Below are 26,678 nucleotides of genomic sequence, written 5' to 3'. Positions count from 1 at the left end.
TAAAGATTGAAGTATATTTCATAAGTACTAGAAATGGACACTTTTCATCCCTCAATTCTGATTTTAGAGGGAATAGGTTTGACAATATTTGATAGAAGCTGTTTTTTTTCAATCCAGATTGACGATGTATGGTGTGCTTATGAATATCTTGTATTTGTATTTTGCTGAGAATTGTCTGTAGTTTCCGACACGCCTGAGGTTTGTACAAATTGTTTTTTTCTCATCTATTTATTTTCATTTAATGTATTTATGTATGTAAAGACGGTGTGTTGTTATTTAATAACATGAGTGAATTTCTTGAATGGCTAAGAAATGATATTAGTGAAATTATATCTGAATTGAAATATTTTGACCAAATTTGGAATAAACAACCGTATTTAGATGAATGGTTCGTGAATTAACTTAGAATGATCTAGTAGTGCTAGTCTCATGTGGAGTTGTCAAGATTTATTGATCAGAGTTCATAAAGTAAGTAAAAGTGAAAAGGGGGTAAACAAATAGTTCAATACATTTTAGTTTGCAAATTTATGCAAAGATCTAATGTGCTGCAGCAAATATTTTCAGCTCAAATTGTGGACAAAATTGCCACTCTTCACCCAGATGTAGGTAAATTGCATACATAATTCTGCAGTATTTTTGATGAAATGTAAAATCTACCTTGTTTCCCCAGGGAGTAGTGAGTGTGTACATTGCCCATTGCAGACATGTATCAAATGAGAAAAGGGGAGTACCATAGGCCTACTTTGTATGTGTAAGGTATACAGAGATTTCATCTAAAAATGAAAATATGACGGATCTTGCTGATAGGAATTTTTTCTGATGAATCATGGTTGTCGTTGAAGAGGGTTATCCTTTGTTCGCAGGGAGGGGGGGCATCTATTGTTGCATTCCCCACCCCAACACAAAAGATAACCCTCTGTTCTGGTGCCCATGGATTAATCTACTATCAGTAAAGATAAAATAATAATTTTATAGAATTCTACCACTGTCTGTTTGCATAATCTATCTATTGGATGAAAGTATTTGCTTGTGGTATGTGTAGTATCAGATTTTATTGGGAATAGACCTATCAATTTAAGATATTGAAAAATTTTAGAAGGAGAGTTAATGAAAAACACAACAAAAACAAAAAACCATAGAGTACATATTGGTGTTTTAGATGTGAAATAGTTTTCTTTATTTGATAAAGAAATATTGTTTACTCATCATGAATGTACATATTTTTTTCACCATGCCTTAGCTGTTAATACTTTTAAATTGCACTCTAGTTTTTCTTAGATCGTGCACCACTAATTTTATCTGTGACTTATCATGTGTGATTTGTTTATTTCATATTTCAAAGCAAGGATTTGAAGAACAAAGTTTGTTACTATACATGACTACTTACTGCGACTAACATGTATAAAACTGTGTATACATGTACATGTAGAGAAAAAAAATGTATTCTAGAATATCTATTTAAGATGAAAATATGACTTTGCAAAGAAATATAAAATCCAGATTTTTATAGAAAGTAGGCTTTCATACTACATGGAACTGCCATTGTACGTGTATTTATTAAGTCATTGAAGAATTCATAAAACAATTGAATGAACAAGGATTAGTTAATATTATACAATGGAGATATGGATCCTCATCAAGTGATTGGCTGGAATCTGTCACATGACCAGTCATTTATTTTAGCTAATATGCAAATTTCTAAATGACTGGTACTAACGACTAGTTCTATTGCCCTGTCATGGTTTTGAGGTAAAGATGTTTATCAAATAATGAGGATCCACATCACTATGTTATAAAACAAATAATGCACAGCATTAGAACAATAACCACACACACTTAATACCTTAGAAACATTACAAAATGCCTTGAGCTACACCTCGGGCATATTATAACTGTTCAAAAGGAACCTTGTGCATATAATTCATACTAATAACCTAGATGATGTGTAATATACAATGAATACATTAGCCCTTAAAGTGTAGTCTTATATGACAATCATATTCTGGTAGTAAAAGTGCAAAGGCTTTTGTTGTGTCCTGTAGAGCTTTATACATAACCATTGTGTACATACACAGGTGCTAAAGACTAAAGAAGGACAATGATACTATTTATTGTAAGAAACCACTTGCTGGCCAGAAACTTTATCTTTTGATAAAAAAATTGGCCATAATCAATTAAGTGAGTCATCTTGTTGGATGAATTTGCAGAAATGGGGGGCAAATCATAATTTTAATGAGGTTTTCACCCTACTTTATTTAAAGTGGTGGGAGAGAAATCAGGAAAAAACTGCAAGCCATTGCAAATATTAAGCTCTGTCAACCTTCCTGTTCAAACATCACCCCAAATTATATCCAGTCCACCCCTAATACATTCACACAGAGGTTGGACATCAACAGAGTAAATGGTATTCTCTTTGCTATGACATACTCTAAGCTTGTACAAAGGACTGAAAGTTTTTTACATCCTATTGTAAGGACAACAGTGCCTTGTTGGTGTTTTTTCTGAAGATTTTTTTTCATATATTAGGACAGTAATCTGTTCTACAGTTTGCAAGAAGGAAGCAAGCGATAAATAAAGATATTTTGAGTCATACATATCGGTATGATATTATGTGACCAGCCACCACAAAGCCAACAAAAAGTCACCAACAGTGATTAGGGAAGATTCTCAGTGAATAGTCATTTTGGTCTTCAAAAATGAAATGATAAGATTTAGCCACATGAAAGAATTCTTTTTCTTTTTACTGTCAAAATTTTGAGTTAAGTTAAAAAAAAGGAAAAAAAAAAGTTATTTGATACCTTTTTCAGATTCTTGAAATTTTGTTAATATTACACTGCTACACATCTCATGGTTGAATGAACCCTGAACTTAAGACATTTTTTCTCTCTTTATTCTTTGAAGCTCTCTGAATTTCGTTTGCATTCAGCCAAGTACTTGTGTGAATTATTGTTGATCAACTTCAACAATGTATATCAGTTCAAAGTTTAGGATGTGCTTTTTACAAACTCAATAAAAAGATCTTTATTGTGGGTGACTTGCTTGTGGTTTGGGGGTGGGAGGTCACATTCTTTTATGCTCTTTTGGTGTAATATAACCAAATAGAACACACATCCTGCTATGTCGGGCAATACATCATGCTACTTCATTCTCATCAGTATGTTGAGAACTAGTAAATTTTGCTTGGTGAAAGGAATTACCATTTTATCGCTTGCTTCCTCTCGTGACTGTACTCTCAAAATTTCATGGATTGAAAGTAAATCCAGATCAGCTGTGAAAAGTGACCAATTAATCTGTAGTAAATTGAGATTTAAATCATAACGATTTGAATTAAAATCAGTCAAGATTTCACACGAGACATTTAAGGCCTGGATCTTAATTTAGACATTTACTGGTCAAAAGTCCAATGACTTGGGTAATGATATTTTTGAAGCACCTGGAGCAGTTGTTCTGATATAAATTAAGTGCTCTATGAAAGCAGACTTTTTTTTACAGCTGATACGGCCTGTATGATGTAGCATAGCGATTGATCATGGAGCTTATTTCTACGATCAATTGCATTGATTGTTGTGTATTATCAATCAGAGAAGTCAACCCAACTATCAATTGCTACACTGTAAAAAACGGGGGTGTAAACACTGACACCAATTGGTGTTAATAGAGGACCACACCCTGAGGTGTTAAATAACACCCTAGAGATTGAACATAACACCAAAGAGTGTAAATGTAACAACCATAGGTGTTGTAATAACACCTATATGTGTAAAACTAACACCACCAATTTAACACCGGTGTAAATAACTGGTGTGGTCCTCTATGTACACAGTTTTTGCTGTGTAAGTTTTATGTCACAGGCTCCTGGATTTATTTTACATCCCTGACAGTGGGAGTATGGCAGCATTTACCTAATCACTGTGAATATGTAATGTAGTACTCGTAATTCAGTGACAATTCAATGCAGTTTTGTGCAATTATTTTCTTTGAATATAGATAATGAGATTATAATTAGTTGTGTATGATGTGTATGGACTAGTTTTCAAGATACCTGTCTTTGTTTGTATTGTGTATGTATTATAATGAAATGGTTGTATTTAATTCTACTCTCTCAAATTTGGAAAGATACAAATCATTATGACACTTATGTAATTTAATATTCTTTAACTTTTTTGACCCTATTTCATGCGTTCCCTTCCAGGAAATGAAATCTAATTCTAATGATTGAAAAACAGTTATGAAATCGATAAAAATCCATGAATTACAACTAACAGTATATAACTAGTTTGTATGTAATTTGACTTGCTTTTTCATATGAGCAAGGGAATCATTTTACCAATGATATTTCATTGTCATTTCAGGCTTAAGTTCCTTAGTAATGTAAGGGACGGAATTTATAGATTAAAATATCTTACAATACAATACAAGGAATGCAGATTGGAGTTTCTGGTAAAATAAAGAAATTCATAATAAGATCATGATTAAAGAGGTGTCTCAAAGCGATGATATTCAATTTTAGTAGTCTAAGTTGAGACAACAGTAGTATAAAGCAACACATGTTATTCAGAGAAGAATGTTCTTAACCTGGTAACATATCACCACACATTTTATGATATATAATTGAATTCATCCTTGGAAGTGTCATATTATGTTACACAGTTGATCAAATTTTACATATCCGGAAAAATAATAAAGTAACTTGTAGTAAATGTCACAATGCTTGGATTTAGATGTTTTTTTTTATTTTGTTGTCAAAATGGTAGGATTTTATCTTCTCTCTAAAATAATGCAAAAGAGCTAATCTATATCGTCCCTAATCACGTTTCTATTGGAGGGATGCTAGGGACCAATTCTTTACTTTCTATAAAAAAAATATTGGGTAAAAATGCTTCATGAGGGTAATTATGTATCCAACCAACATAGGGCATTTCTTTGGGGCATTTTTATTTATCCATTGTGATGACAGTTTTGCTCATTTTAAAATAATTGCTGCTTATTTGTTAACCGTATTGGACAATATGCTTCCCGCATTGGGTAAAATACTGCCCCAAATTGATTGGATACATAATTACCCTCGTGCTGGTTAAAATTGTGCCCAATATTTTTTTTACAGTGACTGCATGTGCCCTGGACTTTAAAAAGGATTTACAGTTCACTCCAAAAGGATTGGTCCCTAGTATCACTCCAAGGGGAGTGTGACGAGACACTAGATTAGCTCTCCAGAGGGATTTACTATCATCCATTACCGCCACCAATTTTTATTTCGCATTTCAGACTTATGCAATGAAAAGACACAGGAATATGAGGAGGGGATGCGGAACAATCGGAGAAGAAAAAAGAAGAAGAAGAAAACGAGGGGAGGAAGAGAAAAAAGAGGGGAGCACTAGGAGAAGGGGAAAATAAGAGGAAAAGAAGAACGAAGAGAGAGGAAAAAATGAGGATGAAAAAGAACATTGGAATGAAGATGGGGAAGAAGTAGTCGGGTAGAGGACGAGGCGGGAGAGGATGAGGGCGAAGGGGAAAGAGGAAGAGAAGGTGAAGAAGGGAAAAAAAGACGAGGGTGAGAAGCAGGATGCAGAAGAAGAGTGAGATGATGAAGAAAAGGAGGAGGAAGTAGTCCAGTCAATATAGGGTTTGACCCACCACTAATTGCAACACTGGATATTCCACTGCAATGCTTTCCACTAAGGTCCCATGAACAACATACTAAAAGTCCCCAAAAATCCAAGCAGTGTAAATTTATGAAATTTGCATATTATGCAAATTAGCCATAAAAAGTTAGAAAAATAAGGAAAATAGTCGAAAAATTACAAATCAAGTGTCCAAAACAATTTTATTTGAGCGAAAATTCATGATAAATAACTTTAATCAATGTTTTTATTCAAAAGTGCAAAAAACATCTACCTCATTTGCATAATATGCAAATAAGCATCCTTATATGGAAAAAATGTCAAGATATTGTGATTTTTCTCTCATTGACTGCTTGAAAATCTCAATAATGTTGAAATTAACATGCTGCTATCACTAAGGACGTTGAATACATTTATATTAAGCTTAGTGTCTGTAGTGTCATTTGCATATGCAAATAAGTATCTAACATGTAATAAATATTCAAGAAAACACACAGGTGAAAGTGTAAGTAGATTATCTATTGAAATTGGAATATGGCAATGCCTTACAGGAAGTTAACACCGTATTAAAAGTCATTAAATAGACAAGCATAGGAAAAATCACAAAATTTGCATTTTATGCAAATTAGCCATAATAATTTACATATAAGGAAAATAATCCAAAGTTTGGAAATCAAGTGCGGAAAACAATATAAATTGAACAGAAGCTCATGATAATCCTTACAAATTTAATAAGTCTTCAAATAAGAAAAAATGTAAATAAATCTACATCGTTTGCATATATAATTATAAACATCCTTTTATGAAAAAAACAACCCAGAAATTTTGATTTTTCTCACACAAACAGTTAAACCCCCATTCCACAGAGAGCAAGACCTCTGAAAGACTGCTGTAAGACCATAAAACTTGCTTAATCTTTCAAGGGTCTTTCAACGAACTTTCAAAGATCTCCGATGTCTTCCACGATTCCTGATAGATCTTTCAATGGTCTTTGTGGTCCTCGTGAGTCCCAAAACTTTTTGAAACGGTTCAAAACAGTCTTTCAGCGGTCTTACATGAAAATTGATGGTCTTTCAGTGGTCTTTCAATGACCTTTCAAAGTTCTTATTAGTTCTTTGAGGGGTCTTACTGAGCCATTCCACAGAGATGACAAATTTCAGTGATCTTGGAGACTGCTGTATAAGACCTTGCCAATTTTTGGTCTTTGAAAGGTCCTTCAAAGGTCTCCCCTCTGTGGATCTAGATCAATATGATATGATTACTAAGAATGCCTAGTACATTAATTATCAGCTTAATATCTGAAGTGGAATGTACATATTATGCAAATAAGCATCCGGCATGTTATAAATAATCAAGGAAACTTGTGATATTTTCCTCTAAAATTCCACGTAGATTATGTGTAACCATGATGACCATCCCTACACTTCTTGCTTGGTTGATATTGACTTTTTTCATGAGCAGTTACCACCGTGGCAGATACCCCACTCATATTGTGCAATGAAAAGTCAGTTCTACATAGGTCCCACTGTTTGAATGATTCATATTTCCATCCAAGTCTTGCTCTCTCTCCTTGACTTGGTAGAGTCTTTACGTTTCTTGCTAGTATAGTCCACGCTAGCATGCTCCTTGATTGTCAAGTGATCAGCACAAGATGTCACACCCAGTACAAATAAAAGTTCGTTAGCTTCGAATATTTGGTCCTTGTAGCACACCACTTGTCTTGGTGGTGAATATGAGTACTTGCTTGGATCACGAGATCTCTGGGCATGGTTTAAAAGAGTACCAATGAGCATTTGCCCATACGAGCGACATGAAAGCCATTCATAAAGTCATGATAAAGGCTTAGACATCTTTCCCAGATTAGACGTTCTTGCTGGATCCAGTGCTGCTTCAGGATGAAGCATCTATTTTCTGTTCTTTCCTCTTTGATGTATCTCCTAAGGGTGGCAACTATCTCCAAATATTGTAGCTATAGTTTCTAAGCAAATCGTATGCAAATGATATCAATTTCCTGATATTTATGGCAAATGGAAATTCCTCAGTGAGACAATGAACAACCAAGTAGACGTTAACAGATGAAGGACTAAGCCAGATTATTGCCTTTCCAACAAGAGGACACATCATAATGGAACACCCTTAACATCACCATCAAATACCATCCTTCATTGATGAAACAGTGTGTACCCATTCCAGGATTTGTTAGCCACTTTGTGTTACTCATTGGTATACTGTGAGGGTATACAGAGGAATAAACCTTTCAGAAATTATGGTACCACTAAGGATGTTCGTCTGGAGGAATGCTGACTTTCACAGTGTCATGCAGTTGTACTTTGGACAATCATACAACTCTGTACTGAAATCCGATAAGTCGAGCATAGAAGATTAAATGTCAATCAAGAGGACTTTGACAAGAATCAAACCATTACCCATGTCTTCTTCCGACACAAGTTGCCTCAATGAGACACTGGACATAAGTTGTGTCGGAAGAAAAGTTTTATAGGAAGGCTTGCGCATGTTGAGCTCCTAAAGCATCAGTAAGGTGAAGCTCAGAATTGCTACAATGCATTAAAGAGGACCATAGAATGGTTTGTAGACAAGCCTATAATACACAATTTGTTGACCGGATTGGCAATGATCCAGGCTGTAACAACTAACATGTTGGAAGCCCTTAATATCATGCGCTATGACTACATTGGAAGACAACAGATTTTTAGTGTTAGTATTTACCACTGATCATGATGATGATGACGCTGCTCTGCAATTCCTGGAACCCTGTTCTGACCCAGACATGGCCAGAAAACATATTTTTAGTCAAGCGGGTGTAGCCAAACTACTGAAGAAATTGTTAAAGAAAACAACCTGCATGAAGCTACTAGGCCAGATGGAATCTCTGCTACACTTCTTAATGAGACTACTCATCAGATCTCACCTGCCATAAGTTTGCTTTTCTTGGCCTCCCTTCTGTCGTTCCCATCCATATAAGAAAGGGTTGTCAGCTCTAACAAACTACTCACCAATTTCAAATACTGTGCTTTGTTCTTGCCAATCCCATCATCTTGTCAGACTAACAACATGGGTTTAGGACGTGAAGAACACATTTCCAGTATTTTCCCTTAAATACAAATTATATTAGGATAAAATTCAATATGCATGCTTAGTGATAGCAGCATATTGATTTGAACAACAGTCAATGTGAGAAAATCAAAATTTCTTGACATTTTCCATATATGGATACTTATTTGCATAATATGCAAATGAGGCAGATTTGCTAGCTTTTTAGAATAAAAACATTGTACTTATATATTCATCATGAAATTTTGTTCAAATAACTTGCTTTTGACATTTAATTTATAATCTTTGGCTTATTTTCTCTTTTTAATGGCTAATTTGCATAATATGCAAATTAATTTTCAGGCATTGGGATGAATTCTCATGCTTAGTGATAGTAGCTTATAAATGTCTACATAAATGTTTTCAAGCAGTCTATATGAGAACAATCACAATATCTTGACATTTTTTCAATGTAATGATGCTTATTTTCATAATATGCAAATTAGGTAGATTTATTGGCGCTTTTGAATAAAATCATTGAATACCGTTATTTGTCATTACTTTTCGCTCAAATTAAAATGTTTTGGACACTTAATTTGTAAACTTTGGACTATTTTCCTTATTTTTCTCACTTTTTATAGCTAATTTGCATAATATGCAAATTTCATAAATTTCCACTGCTTGGTTTTTTCGGGACTTTTAGTATGTTGTTAAGGGGACCTTCCTGGAAAGCATTTCAGTGGAAAATCAAGTGTTGCAATTAGTGGCGGGTCACCCCCCTATTCTGGCTAGATTGACTGGACTAAAGAGAAGATGGGTGAAGAAGAGGGGGATGAGTAGGGGGGGGGGGGGAGGAGGGCGAGGGAGGATGGGGTAGAGGAAGAGGATATAAAACAGAAAAGGAAAATAATAGGGAAGAAGAGAAAAGAAAGGGAAAACAAGAGAAAGATGGGGTGGGAGGGAAAGATAAAAAAGGATAACAAACAAGAGGATAAATAATATGAGAAATGGAAAGAGAAATAATTACAGGGGAAGAAGAAGAGGAGGAATACTGTTTGTTTAAACTATGATAATGACATTATTTGGGGCTAACCTCGATTAGCATCTTGCTATTATGTTACCTCCAATTACCAAATGTTTTGTTTATATGTGATATACTATTTCTTGTTATTGTACCTGACCGTGATATTTGGTAATAAATTCAATTCAATTTCAAAGAGAAGATGGGCGAAGAAGAGGGGGATGGGTAGGAGGGCAAGGGAGGATGGAGTAGAGGGAGGGGAATATAAAATTGAGAAGGAAAGTAAAAGGGAAAGAAGAGAAAAGAAAATGAAAACAAGAAGAGAAAGAGGGGGTGGAGAGGATAAAAAGGATGAAGAATATGAGGATGAAGAATATGAGGAAGGGAAAGAGAAAGAGGGTGAGGAAAGAAGAAGAGGAGGAAGAAGAGAAAAAGTAGGAGGATGGGAAGATAAAGAGAAATAGGATGAAAAGGAAAATAGAGACGAAGCGGAAGAAAGTTTCACGGGCCTAATCACTAGTGGCAGGCCATAGATATTCATTCGAGCCAACCCATTGTTATTTTTTTTATTTTGATATGGCTGATTGACAAAATGTATGCATATGATTGTCCATCTAACACTGATTCTATTTTTGGTAATTACTGAAATTCCTTTTCCCAAATTGGGAAGAAATATCACCAATTTTGGAGTATATTTTGACTGGCGGAAGGATTAGGATTATTTTGCCGTTCGAGGTGATGAATCTGCTCCCCCCCGACGATTTCTTCAAACACGCCAATTTATTTTTAAAATGAGCCGGTCGAGGGACCCTTTTCTGGTCAGATATGGATTGCCAGATATATATCCTATCCACTGATAGTAAACATTCGACCCCCGAATTTCATCCTTATTTCTTATCATTTTTTTAAAGTGCCAATTTAACACATGAGTCTGTGGGGAATGAATTAGGCCTGTGAGACCTGTAGAGATAGAAGGAGGAAGTCTAAAGAGGAGGAGGGGCATACCGATGGGGGCTTGGGAGAAAAAGAAACAAAGAGGAAGACAAATATGTTTTTCCATTGAACTAATCTATCTAATCCGGAATAGATATATATATATAGTAGGCCTATATCAAGTAGACAACTTGAAGTACGAGTTAACAATTTTTCTGTTACCTTTTTAATAATAATAAAAAAATCATTTTTGTTCTTATATTTTTTACATACTGTCAGATAAAGGTATATTTCTTTGCTGTTCCTTCTTTTTATTGCTTTTTCTCAATTTCGGTTTAGAATATTTTGGGATCCATGTTTTCAACCCACCCCCCCCCCATCTGTACGTCGGTGTCTCGCAATCCAGACATAGCACTTTAAAGATCACACACTCACTCTATGTGAACACAGTCCGAGCAAGGAGATATCACATATCTCCTTGGTCCGAGAACCTTCACCTTGTTTCCCCATCAAAAGTTTTGTTCATTACAAGCATAGGCCTTACTACCATAACGACAAATTTGTACAACTCATACAATATCATGTGTAATATATACTAGGATGGCAAAGAAATTACTTTCGAAAGAGCCGATAGAAGATCCCTGCACTTTCGTCTCTCAAGTGGCAATTCTTTCTGTATCGATCCTTTCTGTTCTTCTGGACTGCAAACAAAAGATTAATAAGTAATCGAAGATGTCTAGAAAGTAACAAGTACTTTATACTCGGGAGGAGAAATTGGGGGTCGGGGAGTGTGGCCGCTCCGTTAAAAAATCATTATTTTAAGAGCACTCGCCTGATCCTCGGGCGATAGACACGTCCATCTACTCTGCTTGGGCACCATTGCCGTGATTGATGAACTAGCAAGGATGAAAATCTGGGACACATTGTGAGAACCCTTTTTCGAAAAAGTGCCCCCGTTGTCACGTATCTTTCCTGCTTTACGGGGAAAATATCCATTGCAATCTTATAACAGAAAATCAAGTGGTCATGTATTTTGTAACACAGTGTGGATAATTATGACACAAGCTAATCTGCTTCCGCTTTTTGATTACGAAAAGGATTTTTACAAGCACAAATTCTCTTGAAAAGCATCTCCAAAGATTAAACGGAACTCCGGTGAGTATAAGAACATTATCTTCGTCTGTAATAACTATTTGCATTTTGTTATTGTTTCCAGTTACTTAAAGCATTGCGGTATATTAAATTTCATGTTAAAGTTTATGATTCACCAGTAACCTAGTGTTCCCTATGCAAAGCCTATTGGAAGAAAATAATTCCATATTCAACGGGTAAACGTATATATATATAACCCATCTAGGAAATTATTCCATTAAATTGTTGAACGTTTTAGTCATCCAACCTCTTAAGTCCAGATCATACTACATATATATGTATATATTGTTAAGAAATGGATGAAGAGAACAATAGTAGGGGTACAAACGAATCGAACCTGGGCCCCCAGCTTTGAAGGCCGGTGCCTTAACCACTAGACCACAGAGACGGGTTAGTGACTAGGGCGAACCCAATCCGATTGACCGTCAGATAGACAGATTTTCGACACTATACCAATTACAATTTCCTTTGTCGGGTGAAGGTGGGTTTAGAACAATGACAAGCCGCCATGCCTCAACTGGATCAAAGCTATTGCTTCGATACAGTACGCGTATGGGAGAAGAAATACAAACGTGTAAAGTTATACTGTACACCAGCTTTTTGGCAACTCTTTTTATTTAATATTGTAAAGATATTGATGAAGAGAACAATGGTAGGCGTAGCTTAAATCAAGGTTCCCCAGAGCTATCTACCCTTTGGAAAAATTGGTAATGCCGAAAAAATGTCTCTGCCGGGAATCGAACACGGGCCCCCAGCTTTGAACGCCGGTGCATTAACCACTAGACCACAGAGACGGGTAAGTGACTAGGGCGAACCCAATCCGATTGACCGTCAGAAAGACAGATTTGCCAAAATAAAGAGTTGCCAAAAGCTGTTATACATGTATAACTTTACACGTTTGTATTTCTTCTCCCATACGCGTACTGTATCGAAGCAATAGCTTTGATCCAGCTGAGGCATGGCGGCTTGTCATTGTTCTAAACCCACCTTCACCCGACAAAGGAAATTATAATTGGTAGAGTGTCGAAAATCTGTCTATCTGACGGTCAATCGGATTGGGTTCGCCCTAGTCACTAACCCGTCTCTGTGGTCTAGTGGTTAAGGCACCGGCGTTCAAAGCTGGGGGCCCGGGTTCGATTCCCGGCAGAGACATTTTTTCGGCATCACCAATTTTTCCAAAGGGTAGATAGCTCTGGGGAACCTTGATTTAAGCTACGCCTACCATTGTTCTCTTCATCCATTTTCTTACAATATTTAAATAAAAAGAGTTTTCAAAAGCTGTTGTACATGTCTAACTTTACACGTTTGTATTTCTTCTCCCATACGTGTACTGTATCGAAGCAATAGCTTTGATCCAGCTGAGGCATGGCGGCTTGTCATTGTTCTAAACCCCGGGGGGCCACTTACATTGACGAGTGGATACCATGCGCGACCAAAAAACACGTAAAAAGGATGTCTTTTTCACGATAGGGCACGTTACGTACGTAACGTGATAAGGGTGTCAAAAACACAAAAATAATGAAAAAAGGATATCTATTTCGCTAGGAAAATTACGTGTTTAGGGTCGAATTTGCGGGGATGATAAACAAAATTAAATGTTTTATAAAGGATGTCCTTTTTGCCCCAACACTACGTGTTTAGAGTCCGATTTGCGCGAGGTGTAGAAGATGGGGTCGTACTAAACCAAAAAAGGTAAAGCCGACGACCGAAGGACCCGTGACAATAAAACATTCCTGTACTTGTTTAGGGGTTCATTTCAGGGAATATTTGCCAAGAGTATCGTTTTGTTTCCAATACTTGTTAAGGGTAGGGTTTCACACGCCAATACTTGTTAAGGGGTGCATTTTCAGAATATGGAAATTACGTGTTTAGGGTGCTTTTCGAGACCCCATGGTCGCGCATGGTATCCACTCGTGAATGGAAGTGGCCCCCCCCCCCCGGGTTCTAAACCCACCTTCACCCGACAAAGGAACTTATAATTGCAGTGTCGAAAATCTGTCTATCTGACGGTCAATCGGATTGGGTTCGCCCTCGTCCCTAACCCGTCTCTGTGGTCTGGTGGTTGAATTTGTGACCCCCGATTTCTTTCACCTAATTTGAAGCTTTAATCAGCCCGGGTCAGCTGTGCGCACACACACAGAACCGACTAAGCGTACAATGTCCGCTCAGCTGCGCGGTTGAATCTGATTGGATCGGATTGGATCACGCTAGGTTCGCGACCGTTCTATTTAGAGCAAGGGTGACACGGAGGTGGGCATGGTGGGAGGGACACGTACGGCGATTTATTGAGACTGTTTATTTTCAGCAGGCATTGTTTCTTGTCATTTTCTTGTCAAGGAATGTGAGATGCAATTCATTAGCTGTCTCATCGCTCTCTGCCTACGTGATTATTTACTGAAGATTAGTACAAATGTCGCCTCTCTTCTTCATCTTTTTCTCATTCAATCTCATCGATACCCGGTGTCGGGTTTCTCTTCCCCTCCCTTGTGGAGAAATATTATGCGCAAAATGTAGCAAAGTTCCCCAAATCAGACGGAGGCTCCAATTTGTTCAATCTTTTGACGGTTTTTTTTCATCCAATCAGAATCATTTAAATATCAAATAGTTCAGAATGTGCTGAATCACTTAAATCTTTTTCCGGTGGTAAAAAATAGCCCACTCCCGGCAAGAAACCGCCAGATCTAGCCGGAAGCGTTCAGTCAAAAAGTTCAATACCACAGAAATTTTGACCAAATTGATGGAAAATAAACAAAAAATGACGGTGCGATGGCACAACAAAAAAATCGTGATTTTACATCACCATAACGAAGAAGAGTTAAATATTCTAATGCTTTTTCCTGTGATGAACTAGGCCAATCGGATCAAAATATATGGTTGAAAAGGGGGGGGGGGGGGAAATGGCACATTTTCGCGGCTTTTCACGGCGGCGCGCGGTGTGTTTGAAGAAGTTGACGCTTAAGTGTTTGGGTAAAATCCATATGCGTACAAAGCTGGGGGCCCGGGTTCGATTCCCGGCAGAGACATTTTTTCGACATCACCAATTTTTCCAAAGGGTAGATAGCTCCGGGGAACCTTGATTTAAGCTACGCCTACCATTGTTCTCTTCATCCATTTCTTTACTATATTTAAATAAAAAGAGTTGCCAAAAGCTGTTGTATATGTATAACTCTACACGTTTATATATATATATATATATATATATATGTATATGTTATGATTAAGAATTTATCTATTATCATTACCATCATTATCATTAACTTAATAATGAGAAAGTTCATCTTGAAGTTTATCATAATGATTTCGTCTTTTATTACTACTTTTGGTTTATTACCATATGCATTTATCTCGTATATAAATATGTATTACTTTTCTGTTGCCACGATAATTTGTTTACACCCTCACCCCCCCGCACGACTGGAATATTCCTTTTTTTATCAAATCAACTGCGCCTGCGCACAACCTGTATGACGTCAGCTCGAATTCCATGAAAAGTCAGTGACAGACGACATTTGTTTCTCCTGCAATTTTGTCGATTTTTGGCGATTGTTCTATTAATTGGTAAGTCGATATATTTGTGAAGATCGAGTATTATTATTGGTGATTACATTGTGTGGTAATTGTTTAATGATTGTAAATTGGAATGACATGTCTGACCAATTTTGTGAATTTCGAGGAGCAAGTTTTAGTGAATATTTTCTCTGTTCTAATAGTAATACTACGTCACGGTGGTATTCAGTGACGAAATGTCATTCTGAGCACTTTGAAATATTATGAGTATGTTCAATATTTTACTCTTGTATCTATTCATATCTATTGTCGTTTAGTGGAAATTCATATTATGAATGTACATCATTTTTGCTTTAAGATGATCTATTTCATATTCTTATCTTGTAAATACTCTGTATCGAAATTATTGAATATGTGTCAGTTAATTATCTCTTTTCATTTGATTTATTACCGTTACGGCTGGCTTGTTAACATAAACATTGCAGGTTGATACATTCGCGCAGCCATTGTTTTCTGTTCAAAGCGCACACAAGTTTTGCAGCGCGTATAATATAATTAAGCGTTTTTGTCTCACCTGCGAAGCAAAGTGAGACTATAGGCGACGCTTTTCCGACGGCGGCGACGGCGGCGGCGGCGTCAACATCAAATCTTAACCTGAGGTTAAGTTTTGGAAATGATGTCATAACTTAGAAAGTATATGGACTTAGTTAATAAAACTTGGCCATAAGGTTAATCAAGTATTACTAAACATCCTATTAGAGTTTCATGTCACATGACCAAGGTCAAAGGTCATTTAGGGTCAATGAACTTAGACCATGTTGGAGGATTCAACATCGAAATCTTAACCTGAGTTTAAGTTTTTGAAATGTCATCTTAACTTAAAAATATATGGACCTAGTTCATGAAACTTGGACATAAGATAAATCAAGTATCACTGAACATCCTGCCTGAGTTTCACGTTACATGACTAAGGTCAAAGGTCATTTAGGGTCAATGAACTTTGGCCGAATTGGGGATATCTGTTGAATTCCCATCTTAACTTTGAAAGTTTATGGATCTGATTCATGAAACTTGGACATAATAGTAATCAAGCATCACTGAACATTTTGTGCAAGTTTCAGGTCTCATGATTAAGGTCAAAGGTCATTTAGGGTCAATGAACTTTGGTCGAATCGGGGGTATCCGTTGAATTACCATCATAACTTTGAAAGTTTATTGGTCTAGTTCATTAAACTTGGACATTAGAGTAATCAAGTATCACTGAACATCCTGTGCGCGTTTCAGGTCACATGACCAAGGTCAAAGGTCAATGAACTTTGGCCGAATTGGGTGTATCTGTTGAATTACCATCATAACTTTAAAAGTTTATGGATCTGATTCATGAAACTTGTACATAAGAGTAATCAAGTATCACTGAACATCCTGTTCGAGTTTCAGGTCACATGATCAAGGTCAAAGGTCATGTAAGGTCAATGAACTTTGGCCATGTTGGGGTTTTTTGTTGAATAACCATCACATCTCTGTAATTTTATTGGTCTAGTTCATAAAAAGTGGACATAAGATTAACCATGTATCACTGAACATCTTGTGCGAGTTAGAGTAGGATTCAAAGTCAGCACTGCTGCTATATTGAACCGCGTGATGCAGGTGAGACGGCCAGAGGCATTCCACTTGTTTATGATTTAATGAAGGAAAACAATGAATGTATTATTACGTCATGACAATTGTTATCCTTATATGGTTACATTATCGTATATCTATTATGACGTCAGAGTATGATTGTTGCGTAATCATATATCTATTTTGACACTCATTTAAAGAATTACTTTGATGTCATTTCTCATTTTGTATTCAAGATGTCCACCTTTAATTGATTCTTAATTTGAGTCAGACGAGGAGGAGTTCAGCTTCAATTTAACAGATAGCGTCAGGTAATTAATTAGAAAAGTATTTTGTTTATGATGCTTATGTAAACACACAATTTTACGAATCATATTCTTGTACAAAATATTTATTATTTCATTTATCTTATATGAAGAAATCTGTTTAAGTATAATGTTACTGTTTCTTCGATTGTAAATGAAGTTACTGTATTCCATGGAGTGATTAATTTATTTCGTTCTTTGCATTTATTTATATTCAACAGGTAGATTCTGCATAGGCAGTGTTGTGTGATTTGTAATTCTAAATTTGTTATTTATTAAATGTTGAATCAAATCTGTAATAAAAAATCAGTTTTCTTCGGTCTTTATCATTTCTGGTTTTATCTTTCTCCCCCAGCTTTCCTTGATTGTATCCATAACCAGGCTAATTATTTGAATGCTCTTATGAATCAATAGTGTACGTAACATATATATATATATATATATATATATATATATATATAACTCAATTTCTTAATCTTTCTTTCTTTGATTGGTGATCTTTTTATGTTGATTTCTATGGACAAACATCGGGTACAGCTGAAATACTTTGTAAAAATAGAAAAGAAAAAAAAACTGTTGTTTTTGGTAAAAATATATTACACAAACTTTTCCCTATTTTCTTCTATCAAAACCTTTGCTACAAGTCTCCAACCGTTGCCGCTACTAGATAGATAGATAAATATTATTTTCACACGGTAATAAACCCAAACAGATACAGAGTCTGATTTGCATTGGGGCCGTGTCATGAATAAAGTGTACAAAGTAAAAGGCGCCCAATCTTAGTAGACACATTGCTATTGAGTGCGTTTTAGTCAGAAAAAAGGGTAATCCAAATCTAGGGAGCCGATATTCAAAGACCACTTTATTCTATAACATTGTGTTGGTTTGATATGAAAAACAAACACGTCAGCTTTCCATTGATATCATATTTGTACCAGTTGTGTCACACATGACCGAATTTCTACTACTACTACTACTACTACTACTACTACTACTACTACTACTACTACTACTACTACTACTACTACTACTACTACGACGACGACGACTACTACTACTACTACTACTACTACTACTACTACTACTACTACTACTACTACTACTACTACTACTACTACTACTGCGACTACTACCTCTACTACTACTACTACTACTACTACTACTACTACTACTACTACTTCGACGACGACTACTACTACTAATTTTACTCCTACTACTACTACTACTACTACGACTACTATTACTACAACTACAAATGTGTGATTGATTTATATACATTATTATCATCAAGCATGCCAAGAAGCATTTCTTACTTGGAAATTGTTCGTGTTTTCCACTGATTTCCTTTCCAGACTAAACGCAATGGCGATGTTCTTTCAGGCTTTCTTTCCTCGACATGCGCAGTCAGTGATCTTAATATTATGTGGTAAGAGTTAATTCTCTGTTCCTTCCTAGACATTGCCATTTCATTGTAACGATTGTAACCACCAATATGATAAAGACGTGAAATAAAAAGTAAAGCTAATCAAATGAATAGGCCTATGGAATTTATTCCTTATCCAGTAAATTTGTAAATATAAAATTGAACTCGCACGCAATAACACACCAAATCATTCATGAAACAAATCACGAACTGCAATTAATTGCAATCACATTACAAAGGGATCAGTATTCACCCTAACCCTACCTCCATGAAGTAAATGAGGTAATATACACACATATAAAACTTCGATAGGTGATTAGGCACATATATAGATATATCAACCATTAGTACATGAAGCCATGAAAGCAATCAGTAGTTGTAAATAGATAATGAGTTAAACAGTGATACGACCCAGATAGCTCATTGTATACTCTCCGTTCTTCCTTCCTTCCTTCCTTCTCTCTCTACTTTTCTCCTCTTTCTTTTCACACTACCTAATCATTTTTAGGTATGGATGGGGTAGGGGGCGGGGCGGTTGTTCCCTGCCCCCAGCCTCCCCGTGGTCCTACCCCAGCTCGACACTCTCATTAGTGTAATGACTTGATTTGGTTAAATAATATGCGTTAAAAAGGGTACAATCACAAACCCCTTGCTAGCAAATTTTGGTTATAAAAAAAAAATCATTCGTAAGTCGGGCAATTAATTGCAAATTGGGACGACACTGGGTGATTTCAAGTTCAGTGTCGACCTTTAGGTGTTGGTGTTAGGTCAATTCTTACACGATTGTAACATCAAACATAAATGAAGATGTCTCGAAAAGTCACTCACTAGTTGTTGAGATGTCAATAATGTGACCTGGATCAGTGTTACAAACTCTGCATAAGTTTTGGAGCTAAGGGGAGCAATCCAAATGTCAACACCAATACCAACACCAAGGCCAACACTCTACTTGAAATCCCCCACTGCTTGTCTGCTGTTTTAAAAATGCGTTAAAAATCCAGTTAAAAACAAATAAAAATCCAGTAAGAATCGACATATTAATAGTTGTTAATTTGCATCATAAATCTGCATTTTATCGTAAATACCTTTTTTTTTACAACACTCCTCTTAAGAAACCTATTTGGTGCTCTTGTTTGAAGGAATGACTGTGTATGCCTTTGCCATTGAAGTAGCGATAAAACAAACTGGACTGGCTATTCTTGGAAGGAACGCCATTTTAAGATGCCACTACCGAGAGACGTCTTCGTCCACCCAATCAGGGCTCGTCTACTGGAACTCGGACAACAGAAGAAATTTTATCAGTGGTACATCGAACTCTAGTATCACAAATAATTACCGCCCTCAACGGTATCAAATGTGGTTTGATGGAGCATCGAATGGCGTCTTAAAGATTTTGAATGTGGGTTTTGATGACGAGATGACGTATACATGTGGTGTAATCACAGAAAGCGGGAGCGGCGTAGCAGAAGATTTTGAGCTAATTGTTCTTGGTGAGATATAGAATGTACAATAAATGGAAGATGATCATGACGATGATTATGACATGGGGTCCGTAACACAAGGATTAGCGATCATCCGCTAAATCGATAGACCAATCAACATCTATGTTTCATGCGCATTTGGTTCAAAGTGCCGGAAATGAACCAATGTTTGCTATTCGTCGCCAAGCTTTGTGTTACGGGCCCATGATGCTATCGAAGATGGTCAAGATAACATGATGAAAACAGGAATGCTTTGTTGTCCGACATGACTTTTAAAAGATTCTTATTGGGAATGAAATATAGATGAGAGCTCTATAATGATGAATTGACATTCTTAGGGATAGTAGAGGAGGTTGTTGTCAAAGACCCGCGTCAAAGGACACATATCAATACGACAGGCCTAACGTTACTTGTAAAGTCATTCATGTCAATAACGCTAATCCCTCGAGTTGAATGAATTCTATTTTTCTGACTTAAAGGGGAAGTTCACCCTGACAAAAAGTTTATTGTAAAAATAGCAGAAAAAATAATAAAAAATATTGCCGAAGGTTTGAGAAAAATTCAAAAAATAATTAAAAAGTTATTAGAATTTCAATTATTTGATTTGTGACGTCATATGCGAGCAGCATTCCTACGTAGCGAATGGTAAAAAAATCAATGAAATGTCATTTTCTCAGAAAATTGAAAATGGTTTTCACTGTATTTTTTGTGTATCAAAAGACAAATCATTTCACACCCGATCATGAAAAGAAAACAAAATTAAGTCATCAGGAACCATACAAAATTTGAAATTCATACATTTTATATTATATAACACATGGGGCAGCTGCTCGTTTATGACGTCACAAATCCAAAATTTTGAACTCTAATAACTTTCTTACTCTTTAACGGATTTTCCTCAAACCTTCACCAATATTTTTTACTATTTTTTCTGCTATTTTTACAACAAAGATTTGTTCAGGGTGAACTTCCCCTTTAATGATATTAATTCTATAACTTGTTTCATAAGGAAGTATTCTTTGGAGGCATTGAATAGGCCTTTAAATTTTTATCAAAATTTATTTTTAATGATTCCCTTTTTCGATATACATATTGTGATATTGGTAAAATGGAGAAATAGAGGAGGGGTCCCAGTGGAAGAATCTATGGCTTCCCAATGGTGACATTTACATGTATGACTCACTTTAATTGCATAATCCTTTGTCAATGTCAATCATTAATTAAACAGCTCCACCGTCTCATGTAACCATTGAGAGCAACGGGCCCAGCAACAGTGAAGTGGTCGTCGTTAGTGGTCAATCCCATTCAATTACATGTGCTTCCGGGTCAAGCAAACCTAGTGCGAGTATCACGTGGTCTAAGGTAGATGCGAACTTTGACCTCCAACTTCATGAATTTGATCAGGTGAGTTTTGAGTAATTAAGTATTTTCCATAGGTTCGATAACCACTTTGCCGTGTAATGATAAACGCGAGATTTAAAGTAAAAAAGTCATCACTAGTGCTTGGTTTTTTTTTGTGTGTGTGTGTGGGGGGGGGGGGTGGTCGCAAACTTACCTGATAGAAAAGACAGTGTCTCACAGTGGCTCCCAGTGTGTGTCGCCTTTACACATTCAAAATGTTCATATTTTACAACGTTAGTGTCATAGTTAAAGAGTGTGCGTGGGTTCGTTGGTGTGACCTTTGGCTAGTGAGGGTGTTTGTTTATTAATTTATTTATTACTTATTTATTCATTTGTTTATTTCTTTATTCATTTTTTATTCATTTGTTATTTAGCATTTATTTATTTCAAAGAAGGGTAGCCCAATCAGCAACAAACTGGTTTTCGTTGGGGCCCTTCGTAAACAAACACAATTATCAAACATGGAGACATATTCAAAATCAAGTAATGAAATAATCAGAATTAACTATGGAAAATAACAAAATAAATGAAATATGATAGTGTACTAAAAGTACACCAAAATTATATATACACAATAAAAAATGAACGAGATTAGATATGTACAAAATGATGAGAAAGAATAGATTCCACCATCAGTCCCTACTACATATCAAATGTTTTTTCCCATTTTGCCATTTCCCGTTTAAACTGTTTAATGTATTTTATGAATCGGAGGTGTTCGGGTAATTCATTCTAATGAAATGGGCCTCTGGCAAAAAATGAATTTTGGTAGAAAGGTTGTTCGAGCATATGGCACCTCGATTATCATCTTATTTGTGCTTCCTACTGTTCGAAAGGATACTTCTTCAATAAAAATAAACTTATCACAAAGCACCTGAGGAGAAGCTTCGTTAAAAATTTATGAACCATATTAAGCAAGATGGTCTACAAAAGACATTGCGTATTTTTGGCCAGGATAATACTTTAAAAATTTGTTCAGATGGAGTTTCCAAGAGAAATTATACACCATGTATGCTATCCTCTTATGTAATCTCTCTAACTTACTGTGATTAATTTCAGATCTTCCCGACCAGACGGTACATCAGTACATTATATGATGCATTACAAAAGCCCAATACAGCTTATTCAATTGTGCTTTATCAAAATACTGTTTACAGCGACAAATAGTTCCTAGTTTTTGTTTCACAATTAAAACTATACTCTCAACATGTTTATGTTAAGTCGAGATTGTTATCTATTTTAACTCCTAAACATTTGTATGTTATTACACATTCCAATTGACATCCATTTAACACTATCGATAACGTATTGCTGTCTAGTGATCTTAACTTTTGTTTTGATCCTAGTAGCATCGTTTTGGTCTTGTCTCTATTCAAAATCAACTTGTTTTTGTTGAGCCAAGAGTCCAAATGCCTTAGAGCTTTTGACAGTTTGAGCTCCACCTCTTGCTTCGATTCCCCAAACAGAAATAGTAGAATCGTCAGGATGCACATCTACGGTGCCATTTGGTTTAGCGTTAGGGAGATCGTTAATGAATAAAGTGAAAAGTATCGGGGCTAAGATCGGACCCTGTGGCACACCCATTGTAATGTTTCTTAGGGTAGATTTTTCTTTTTCTAATGATAATGATAATAATAATAATGTAATATAGGATGTTAGGTGCTCAAGGCGCTCCTATATTACCCGGTTAAGCTAGGCGTTCATAGCGCACACAGCTTTTTAAGGAATTACTTCCTACCGGTACCCATTCACCCCACCTGGGTCGAGTGCAGCACAATGTGGATAAATTTCTTGCTGAAGGAAATTACGCCATGGCTGGGATTCGAACCCACGACCCTCTGTTTCAAAGTCAGAAGACTAATCCACTTGGCCACAACGCTCCACATGATACATATTGTTGGCGGTTTTTCAAGTATGAATCAAACCATTTGAAAACATTTGGTGAGAAACCATATTGATGTAATTTATCTAATAGTAGAGAGTGGTTAACCGTAGTAATTGCACTTCGTAATATCTTGGAGTGTTGATAGATACGGAACTTAAATGGAATGTTCATTTTGAACACATGTGTTCAAAAATTGGTAAAATGATTGGTTTCCTTGGCGGACTTAGGCGGTTTGTTAATGAATCTAGTTTAAAGTCAATATAGTCTTCGGTTATCCTTCCACACTTTGATTATGCTGATATTTTTTTGGCAATCTGCATCTAAAAAAATATTTGAATTTATTGCAAAAGCTACAAAATCGTGCAGAATGAATTATTCTAAAAATCGATCCATATTTGCATACTGTTACGATACTGCAATAAATAACAGTAAATATTGAGTGTTGAATTTTTAATTTCCTTTTCCTTTATTACAGGAAATTGATTATACATTAACAATCCTAAATAAAACATAAATAAATATTGATCATACGTCTCTTGGGATTGCGATAATAATCCAAATAAAAGTCCAAGTTGGCTGGCGAAAAGTAAAAATTGACAATGATGGCGATGGTGAAACTGATGTTGAAGCACGATGAATAACAAGAGTCACTGTAGCGAGTTGAAATGTAGGTGAAGACGATGTTGATGATGATTAACAGTCAGTTTCAGCAATCCATGGGTTAAAAAGCGTTCATTAAACAGGTTGATGATCTCGATGAGAACTGAGAATTCCTCACTCAAAATAACAGCAAACAGTTCATTGATGGCGGGTAAATAATTCCACAGAAGATAAATATTCCAGGTGGAAATAAACTCTGCTCTGACTTAAAGTCTGGGTCCTGTTCTGATATGATGAAGTGATCTGGTATGATATGATGATGTTCTTGAAGAAACTGTCACCTTATGTATACAAATTTCAACTATTATAGATACTTCTATTATTGCCTTTAAAAAGAACCTTCTCCTTTCTGGAGTAATCACATTCTGGAAGACTCTTGAATGTTCTCAGTGAAATTAACATGTCAACAAAATAGCTAAGCCTATTGTTTATTTCCACTACCAATACAAGTCTATTGTAAAGCAATCTCTATATATTGTTTAACAGTCTGTATTGTCTCTCTTGGGACAAACTAGAGATAACAAAGATTATTCAAAGATTATTCAAAGATTACTCATGTGTAACACAGCTATATATTTCAGTATTTTGACGGAGAGTTTGTCATATCCATTTGGGTTTTTGGTTTTTGCAACTATAAGATTTTATATCTTTGATGACGAAATCTACAAAAATAATAGAGAAATTAAACAAATCACTTTTTGCTGATGTGGTTTACGGTACACCATGTGGAGTGCTATAGAAACAGTGGATAGAAGAAGAGAAGTGGATAGGCGAAAAAGTGGAGATTTGCATGAGAGTAGAGTATTCTTTCTTGAAAATAGTCCTGAAAAGGACTGTAAACCAGAAAGAATGTTGAGTGAGAACAGCTTGAGTAGTAGAGCTGATGAGGAGATGCGGGCTTGAGTCGGCGAGTAGAGATGATGAGTAGTAGAGAGACTCGACGTTTCGGACAGGTTGACTGTCCGTCTTCCTGAAGACTATTACTCAAGCTGTTCTCACTCAACATTCCTTCTGGTTTACAGTCCTTTTCAGGACTACTTTCAGGAAAGAATACTCCACTCTCAAATCTCCACTTTCTCGCCTATCCACTTCTTCTCTTCTTCTATCCACTGTTTCTATAACACTCCACATGGTGTACCGTAAACCACATCAGCAATTGTACATGCCACCATGCAAACCTTCAAACAACATCCAAATCACTTTTTGTCTGCTTTTGTGTGTGTGTGGGAGGGGGAGAGGTGCACGTGCGTTTGAGATATATTGAATAGTATATCTCAAACAATGAAAAGACACCTAATTCAACGTTTAACAAAATTGCAAAGGGGACATTGGGCACCTCAGCATTTCATGAAGAGTCCAGTCAAGGCAGAGGCGATGGAACGTCAGGCTCAAACAATGAAAGTTAAGGGGCATCTATTGTTTGGAATACAAGAGATGCCCCTCCATTTTCTTTGTCCGAGCCTGATTTTCCGCCGCCTCTGAGTCAAGGGTTTGTTAGTGACCACTTAGTTGTGGGCCAATTTGGCCAAAAATGTCAAAATACGCTTGTACAAAAAAGGAAGATTATTTTGCGCATGGGATTTTTTTCTCTATTCCCCTTTTTTGCCACCTACCCATGTCACATGAGTTTCTTTGCAAATTTAAAACTAATAAAGGCCTGCTGGAAAAGAAAACAACGTACTACGTGCACATTCTTCTGTCTTTTTATGCAATATTTGATTGAATGCGATTTATAATTTCACTTACACTCACACTCATTAATTAGATCCGTCATAATGAAAATCTTTGTGTAATCTAATGTACTATGTATTGAATGATTGTTTTTTTTAATCATGTACTCTTTGTAAAATATCTTTGTATGTTCTCATATTTTGTAAACATGTATATTTCAGCAACTGGCTGCCAAGCATGTATATACTGCCAGTAAACCATGACTATACTTTACACATTCTACGATACATCATACTCTTTAAAGAAAATAATCTTTTAGAATTATCAATTTAGTCCACTACCCCTTCAGAATCGGATGATCGCATGGTGATTACCCAGCGCCTGGTGAGTTACATACCGATGCCACCCCACGACAAGAAGAAATTACGTTGTGCTGCTTCTCATCCTGCTCTTTCATCTCCAATATCATCTACAGTGACATTGCGAGTCATGGGTAAGTGGTGTTCTTCTACAGATCCGTCACTTTAATAAACCGGTTGGGTGTTTCATTAAGCTGTCGGAAGTTAAGAGCGACTTTAAGAGCAACTGGTGATCCTTTCTTGTGGTATATTCATTGGCGATGGTTTCGCGCGTAAGAAAGGTTCACAAGTCGTTCGTAAAGTCGCTCTTAACTAACGAACAGCTTTATGAAACACCTACCAGAATGTTCAAGTTATCACGCTATTTCTTATTAGACCCTATGCATTGACGTCATGCACTCCGCTACCTCAGAGGCTGAAGCCATCGACTTTAATATATACCTTCGTATATCTGCAACTGGCGCACATTTAACAACTCCGTTTATGCCTATTTCTTTATCCTTTGAGAGATGGCGCTATGAGATTATGACGTCATATGCAAGGTCTATTCAATGAAATTTCGAGATTATCATGTGTAAGGGTGCAATA

The 26,678-nt window shown here is 36.2% G+C and overlaps 1 protein-coding gene across 1 annotated transcript in view; it reads left to right on the top strand.

Annotated features, from left to right (window-relative positions):
• The first annotated feature begins 11,459 nt into the window (after positions 1-11,459).
• Positions 11,460-26,678, top strand: part of LOC121419833 (hemicentin-1-like) — a 34,688-nt gene continuing 19,469 nt past the window's right edge. Inside the window, exons 1-5 of the mRNA XM_041614296.1 lie at positions 11,460-11,781; positions 18,563-18,636; positions 19,773-20,123; positions 21,343-21,518; positions 26,065-26,224. Of these exons, the coding sequence (XP_041470230.1) occupies positions 18,573-18,636; positions 19,773-20,123; positions 21,343-21,518; positions 26,065-26,224 (751 nt within the window). The 5' untranslated portion in view covers positions 11,460-11,781; positions 18,563-18,572. The remainder of the gene's footprint in view (positions 11,782-18,562; positions 18,637-19,772; positions 20,124-21,342; positions 21,519-26,064; positions 26,225-26,678) is intronic.

The sequence above is a fragment of the Lytechinus variegatus genome, chromosome 8 (genome assembly GCF_018143015.1).
Source record: "Lytechinus variegatus isolate NC3 chromosome 8, Lvar_3.0, whole genome shotgun sequence".
Classification (NCBI taxonomy): Eukaryota; Metazoa; Echinodermata; class Echinoidea; order Temnopleuroida; family Toxopneustidae; genus Lytechinus; species Lytechinus variegatus.
The sequence above is the reverse complement of the archived record's forward strand: the minus strand, read 5'-3'. Positions and strand labels throughout refer to the sequence as shown.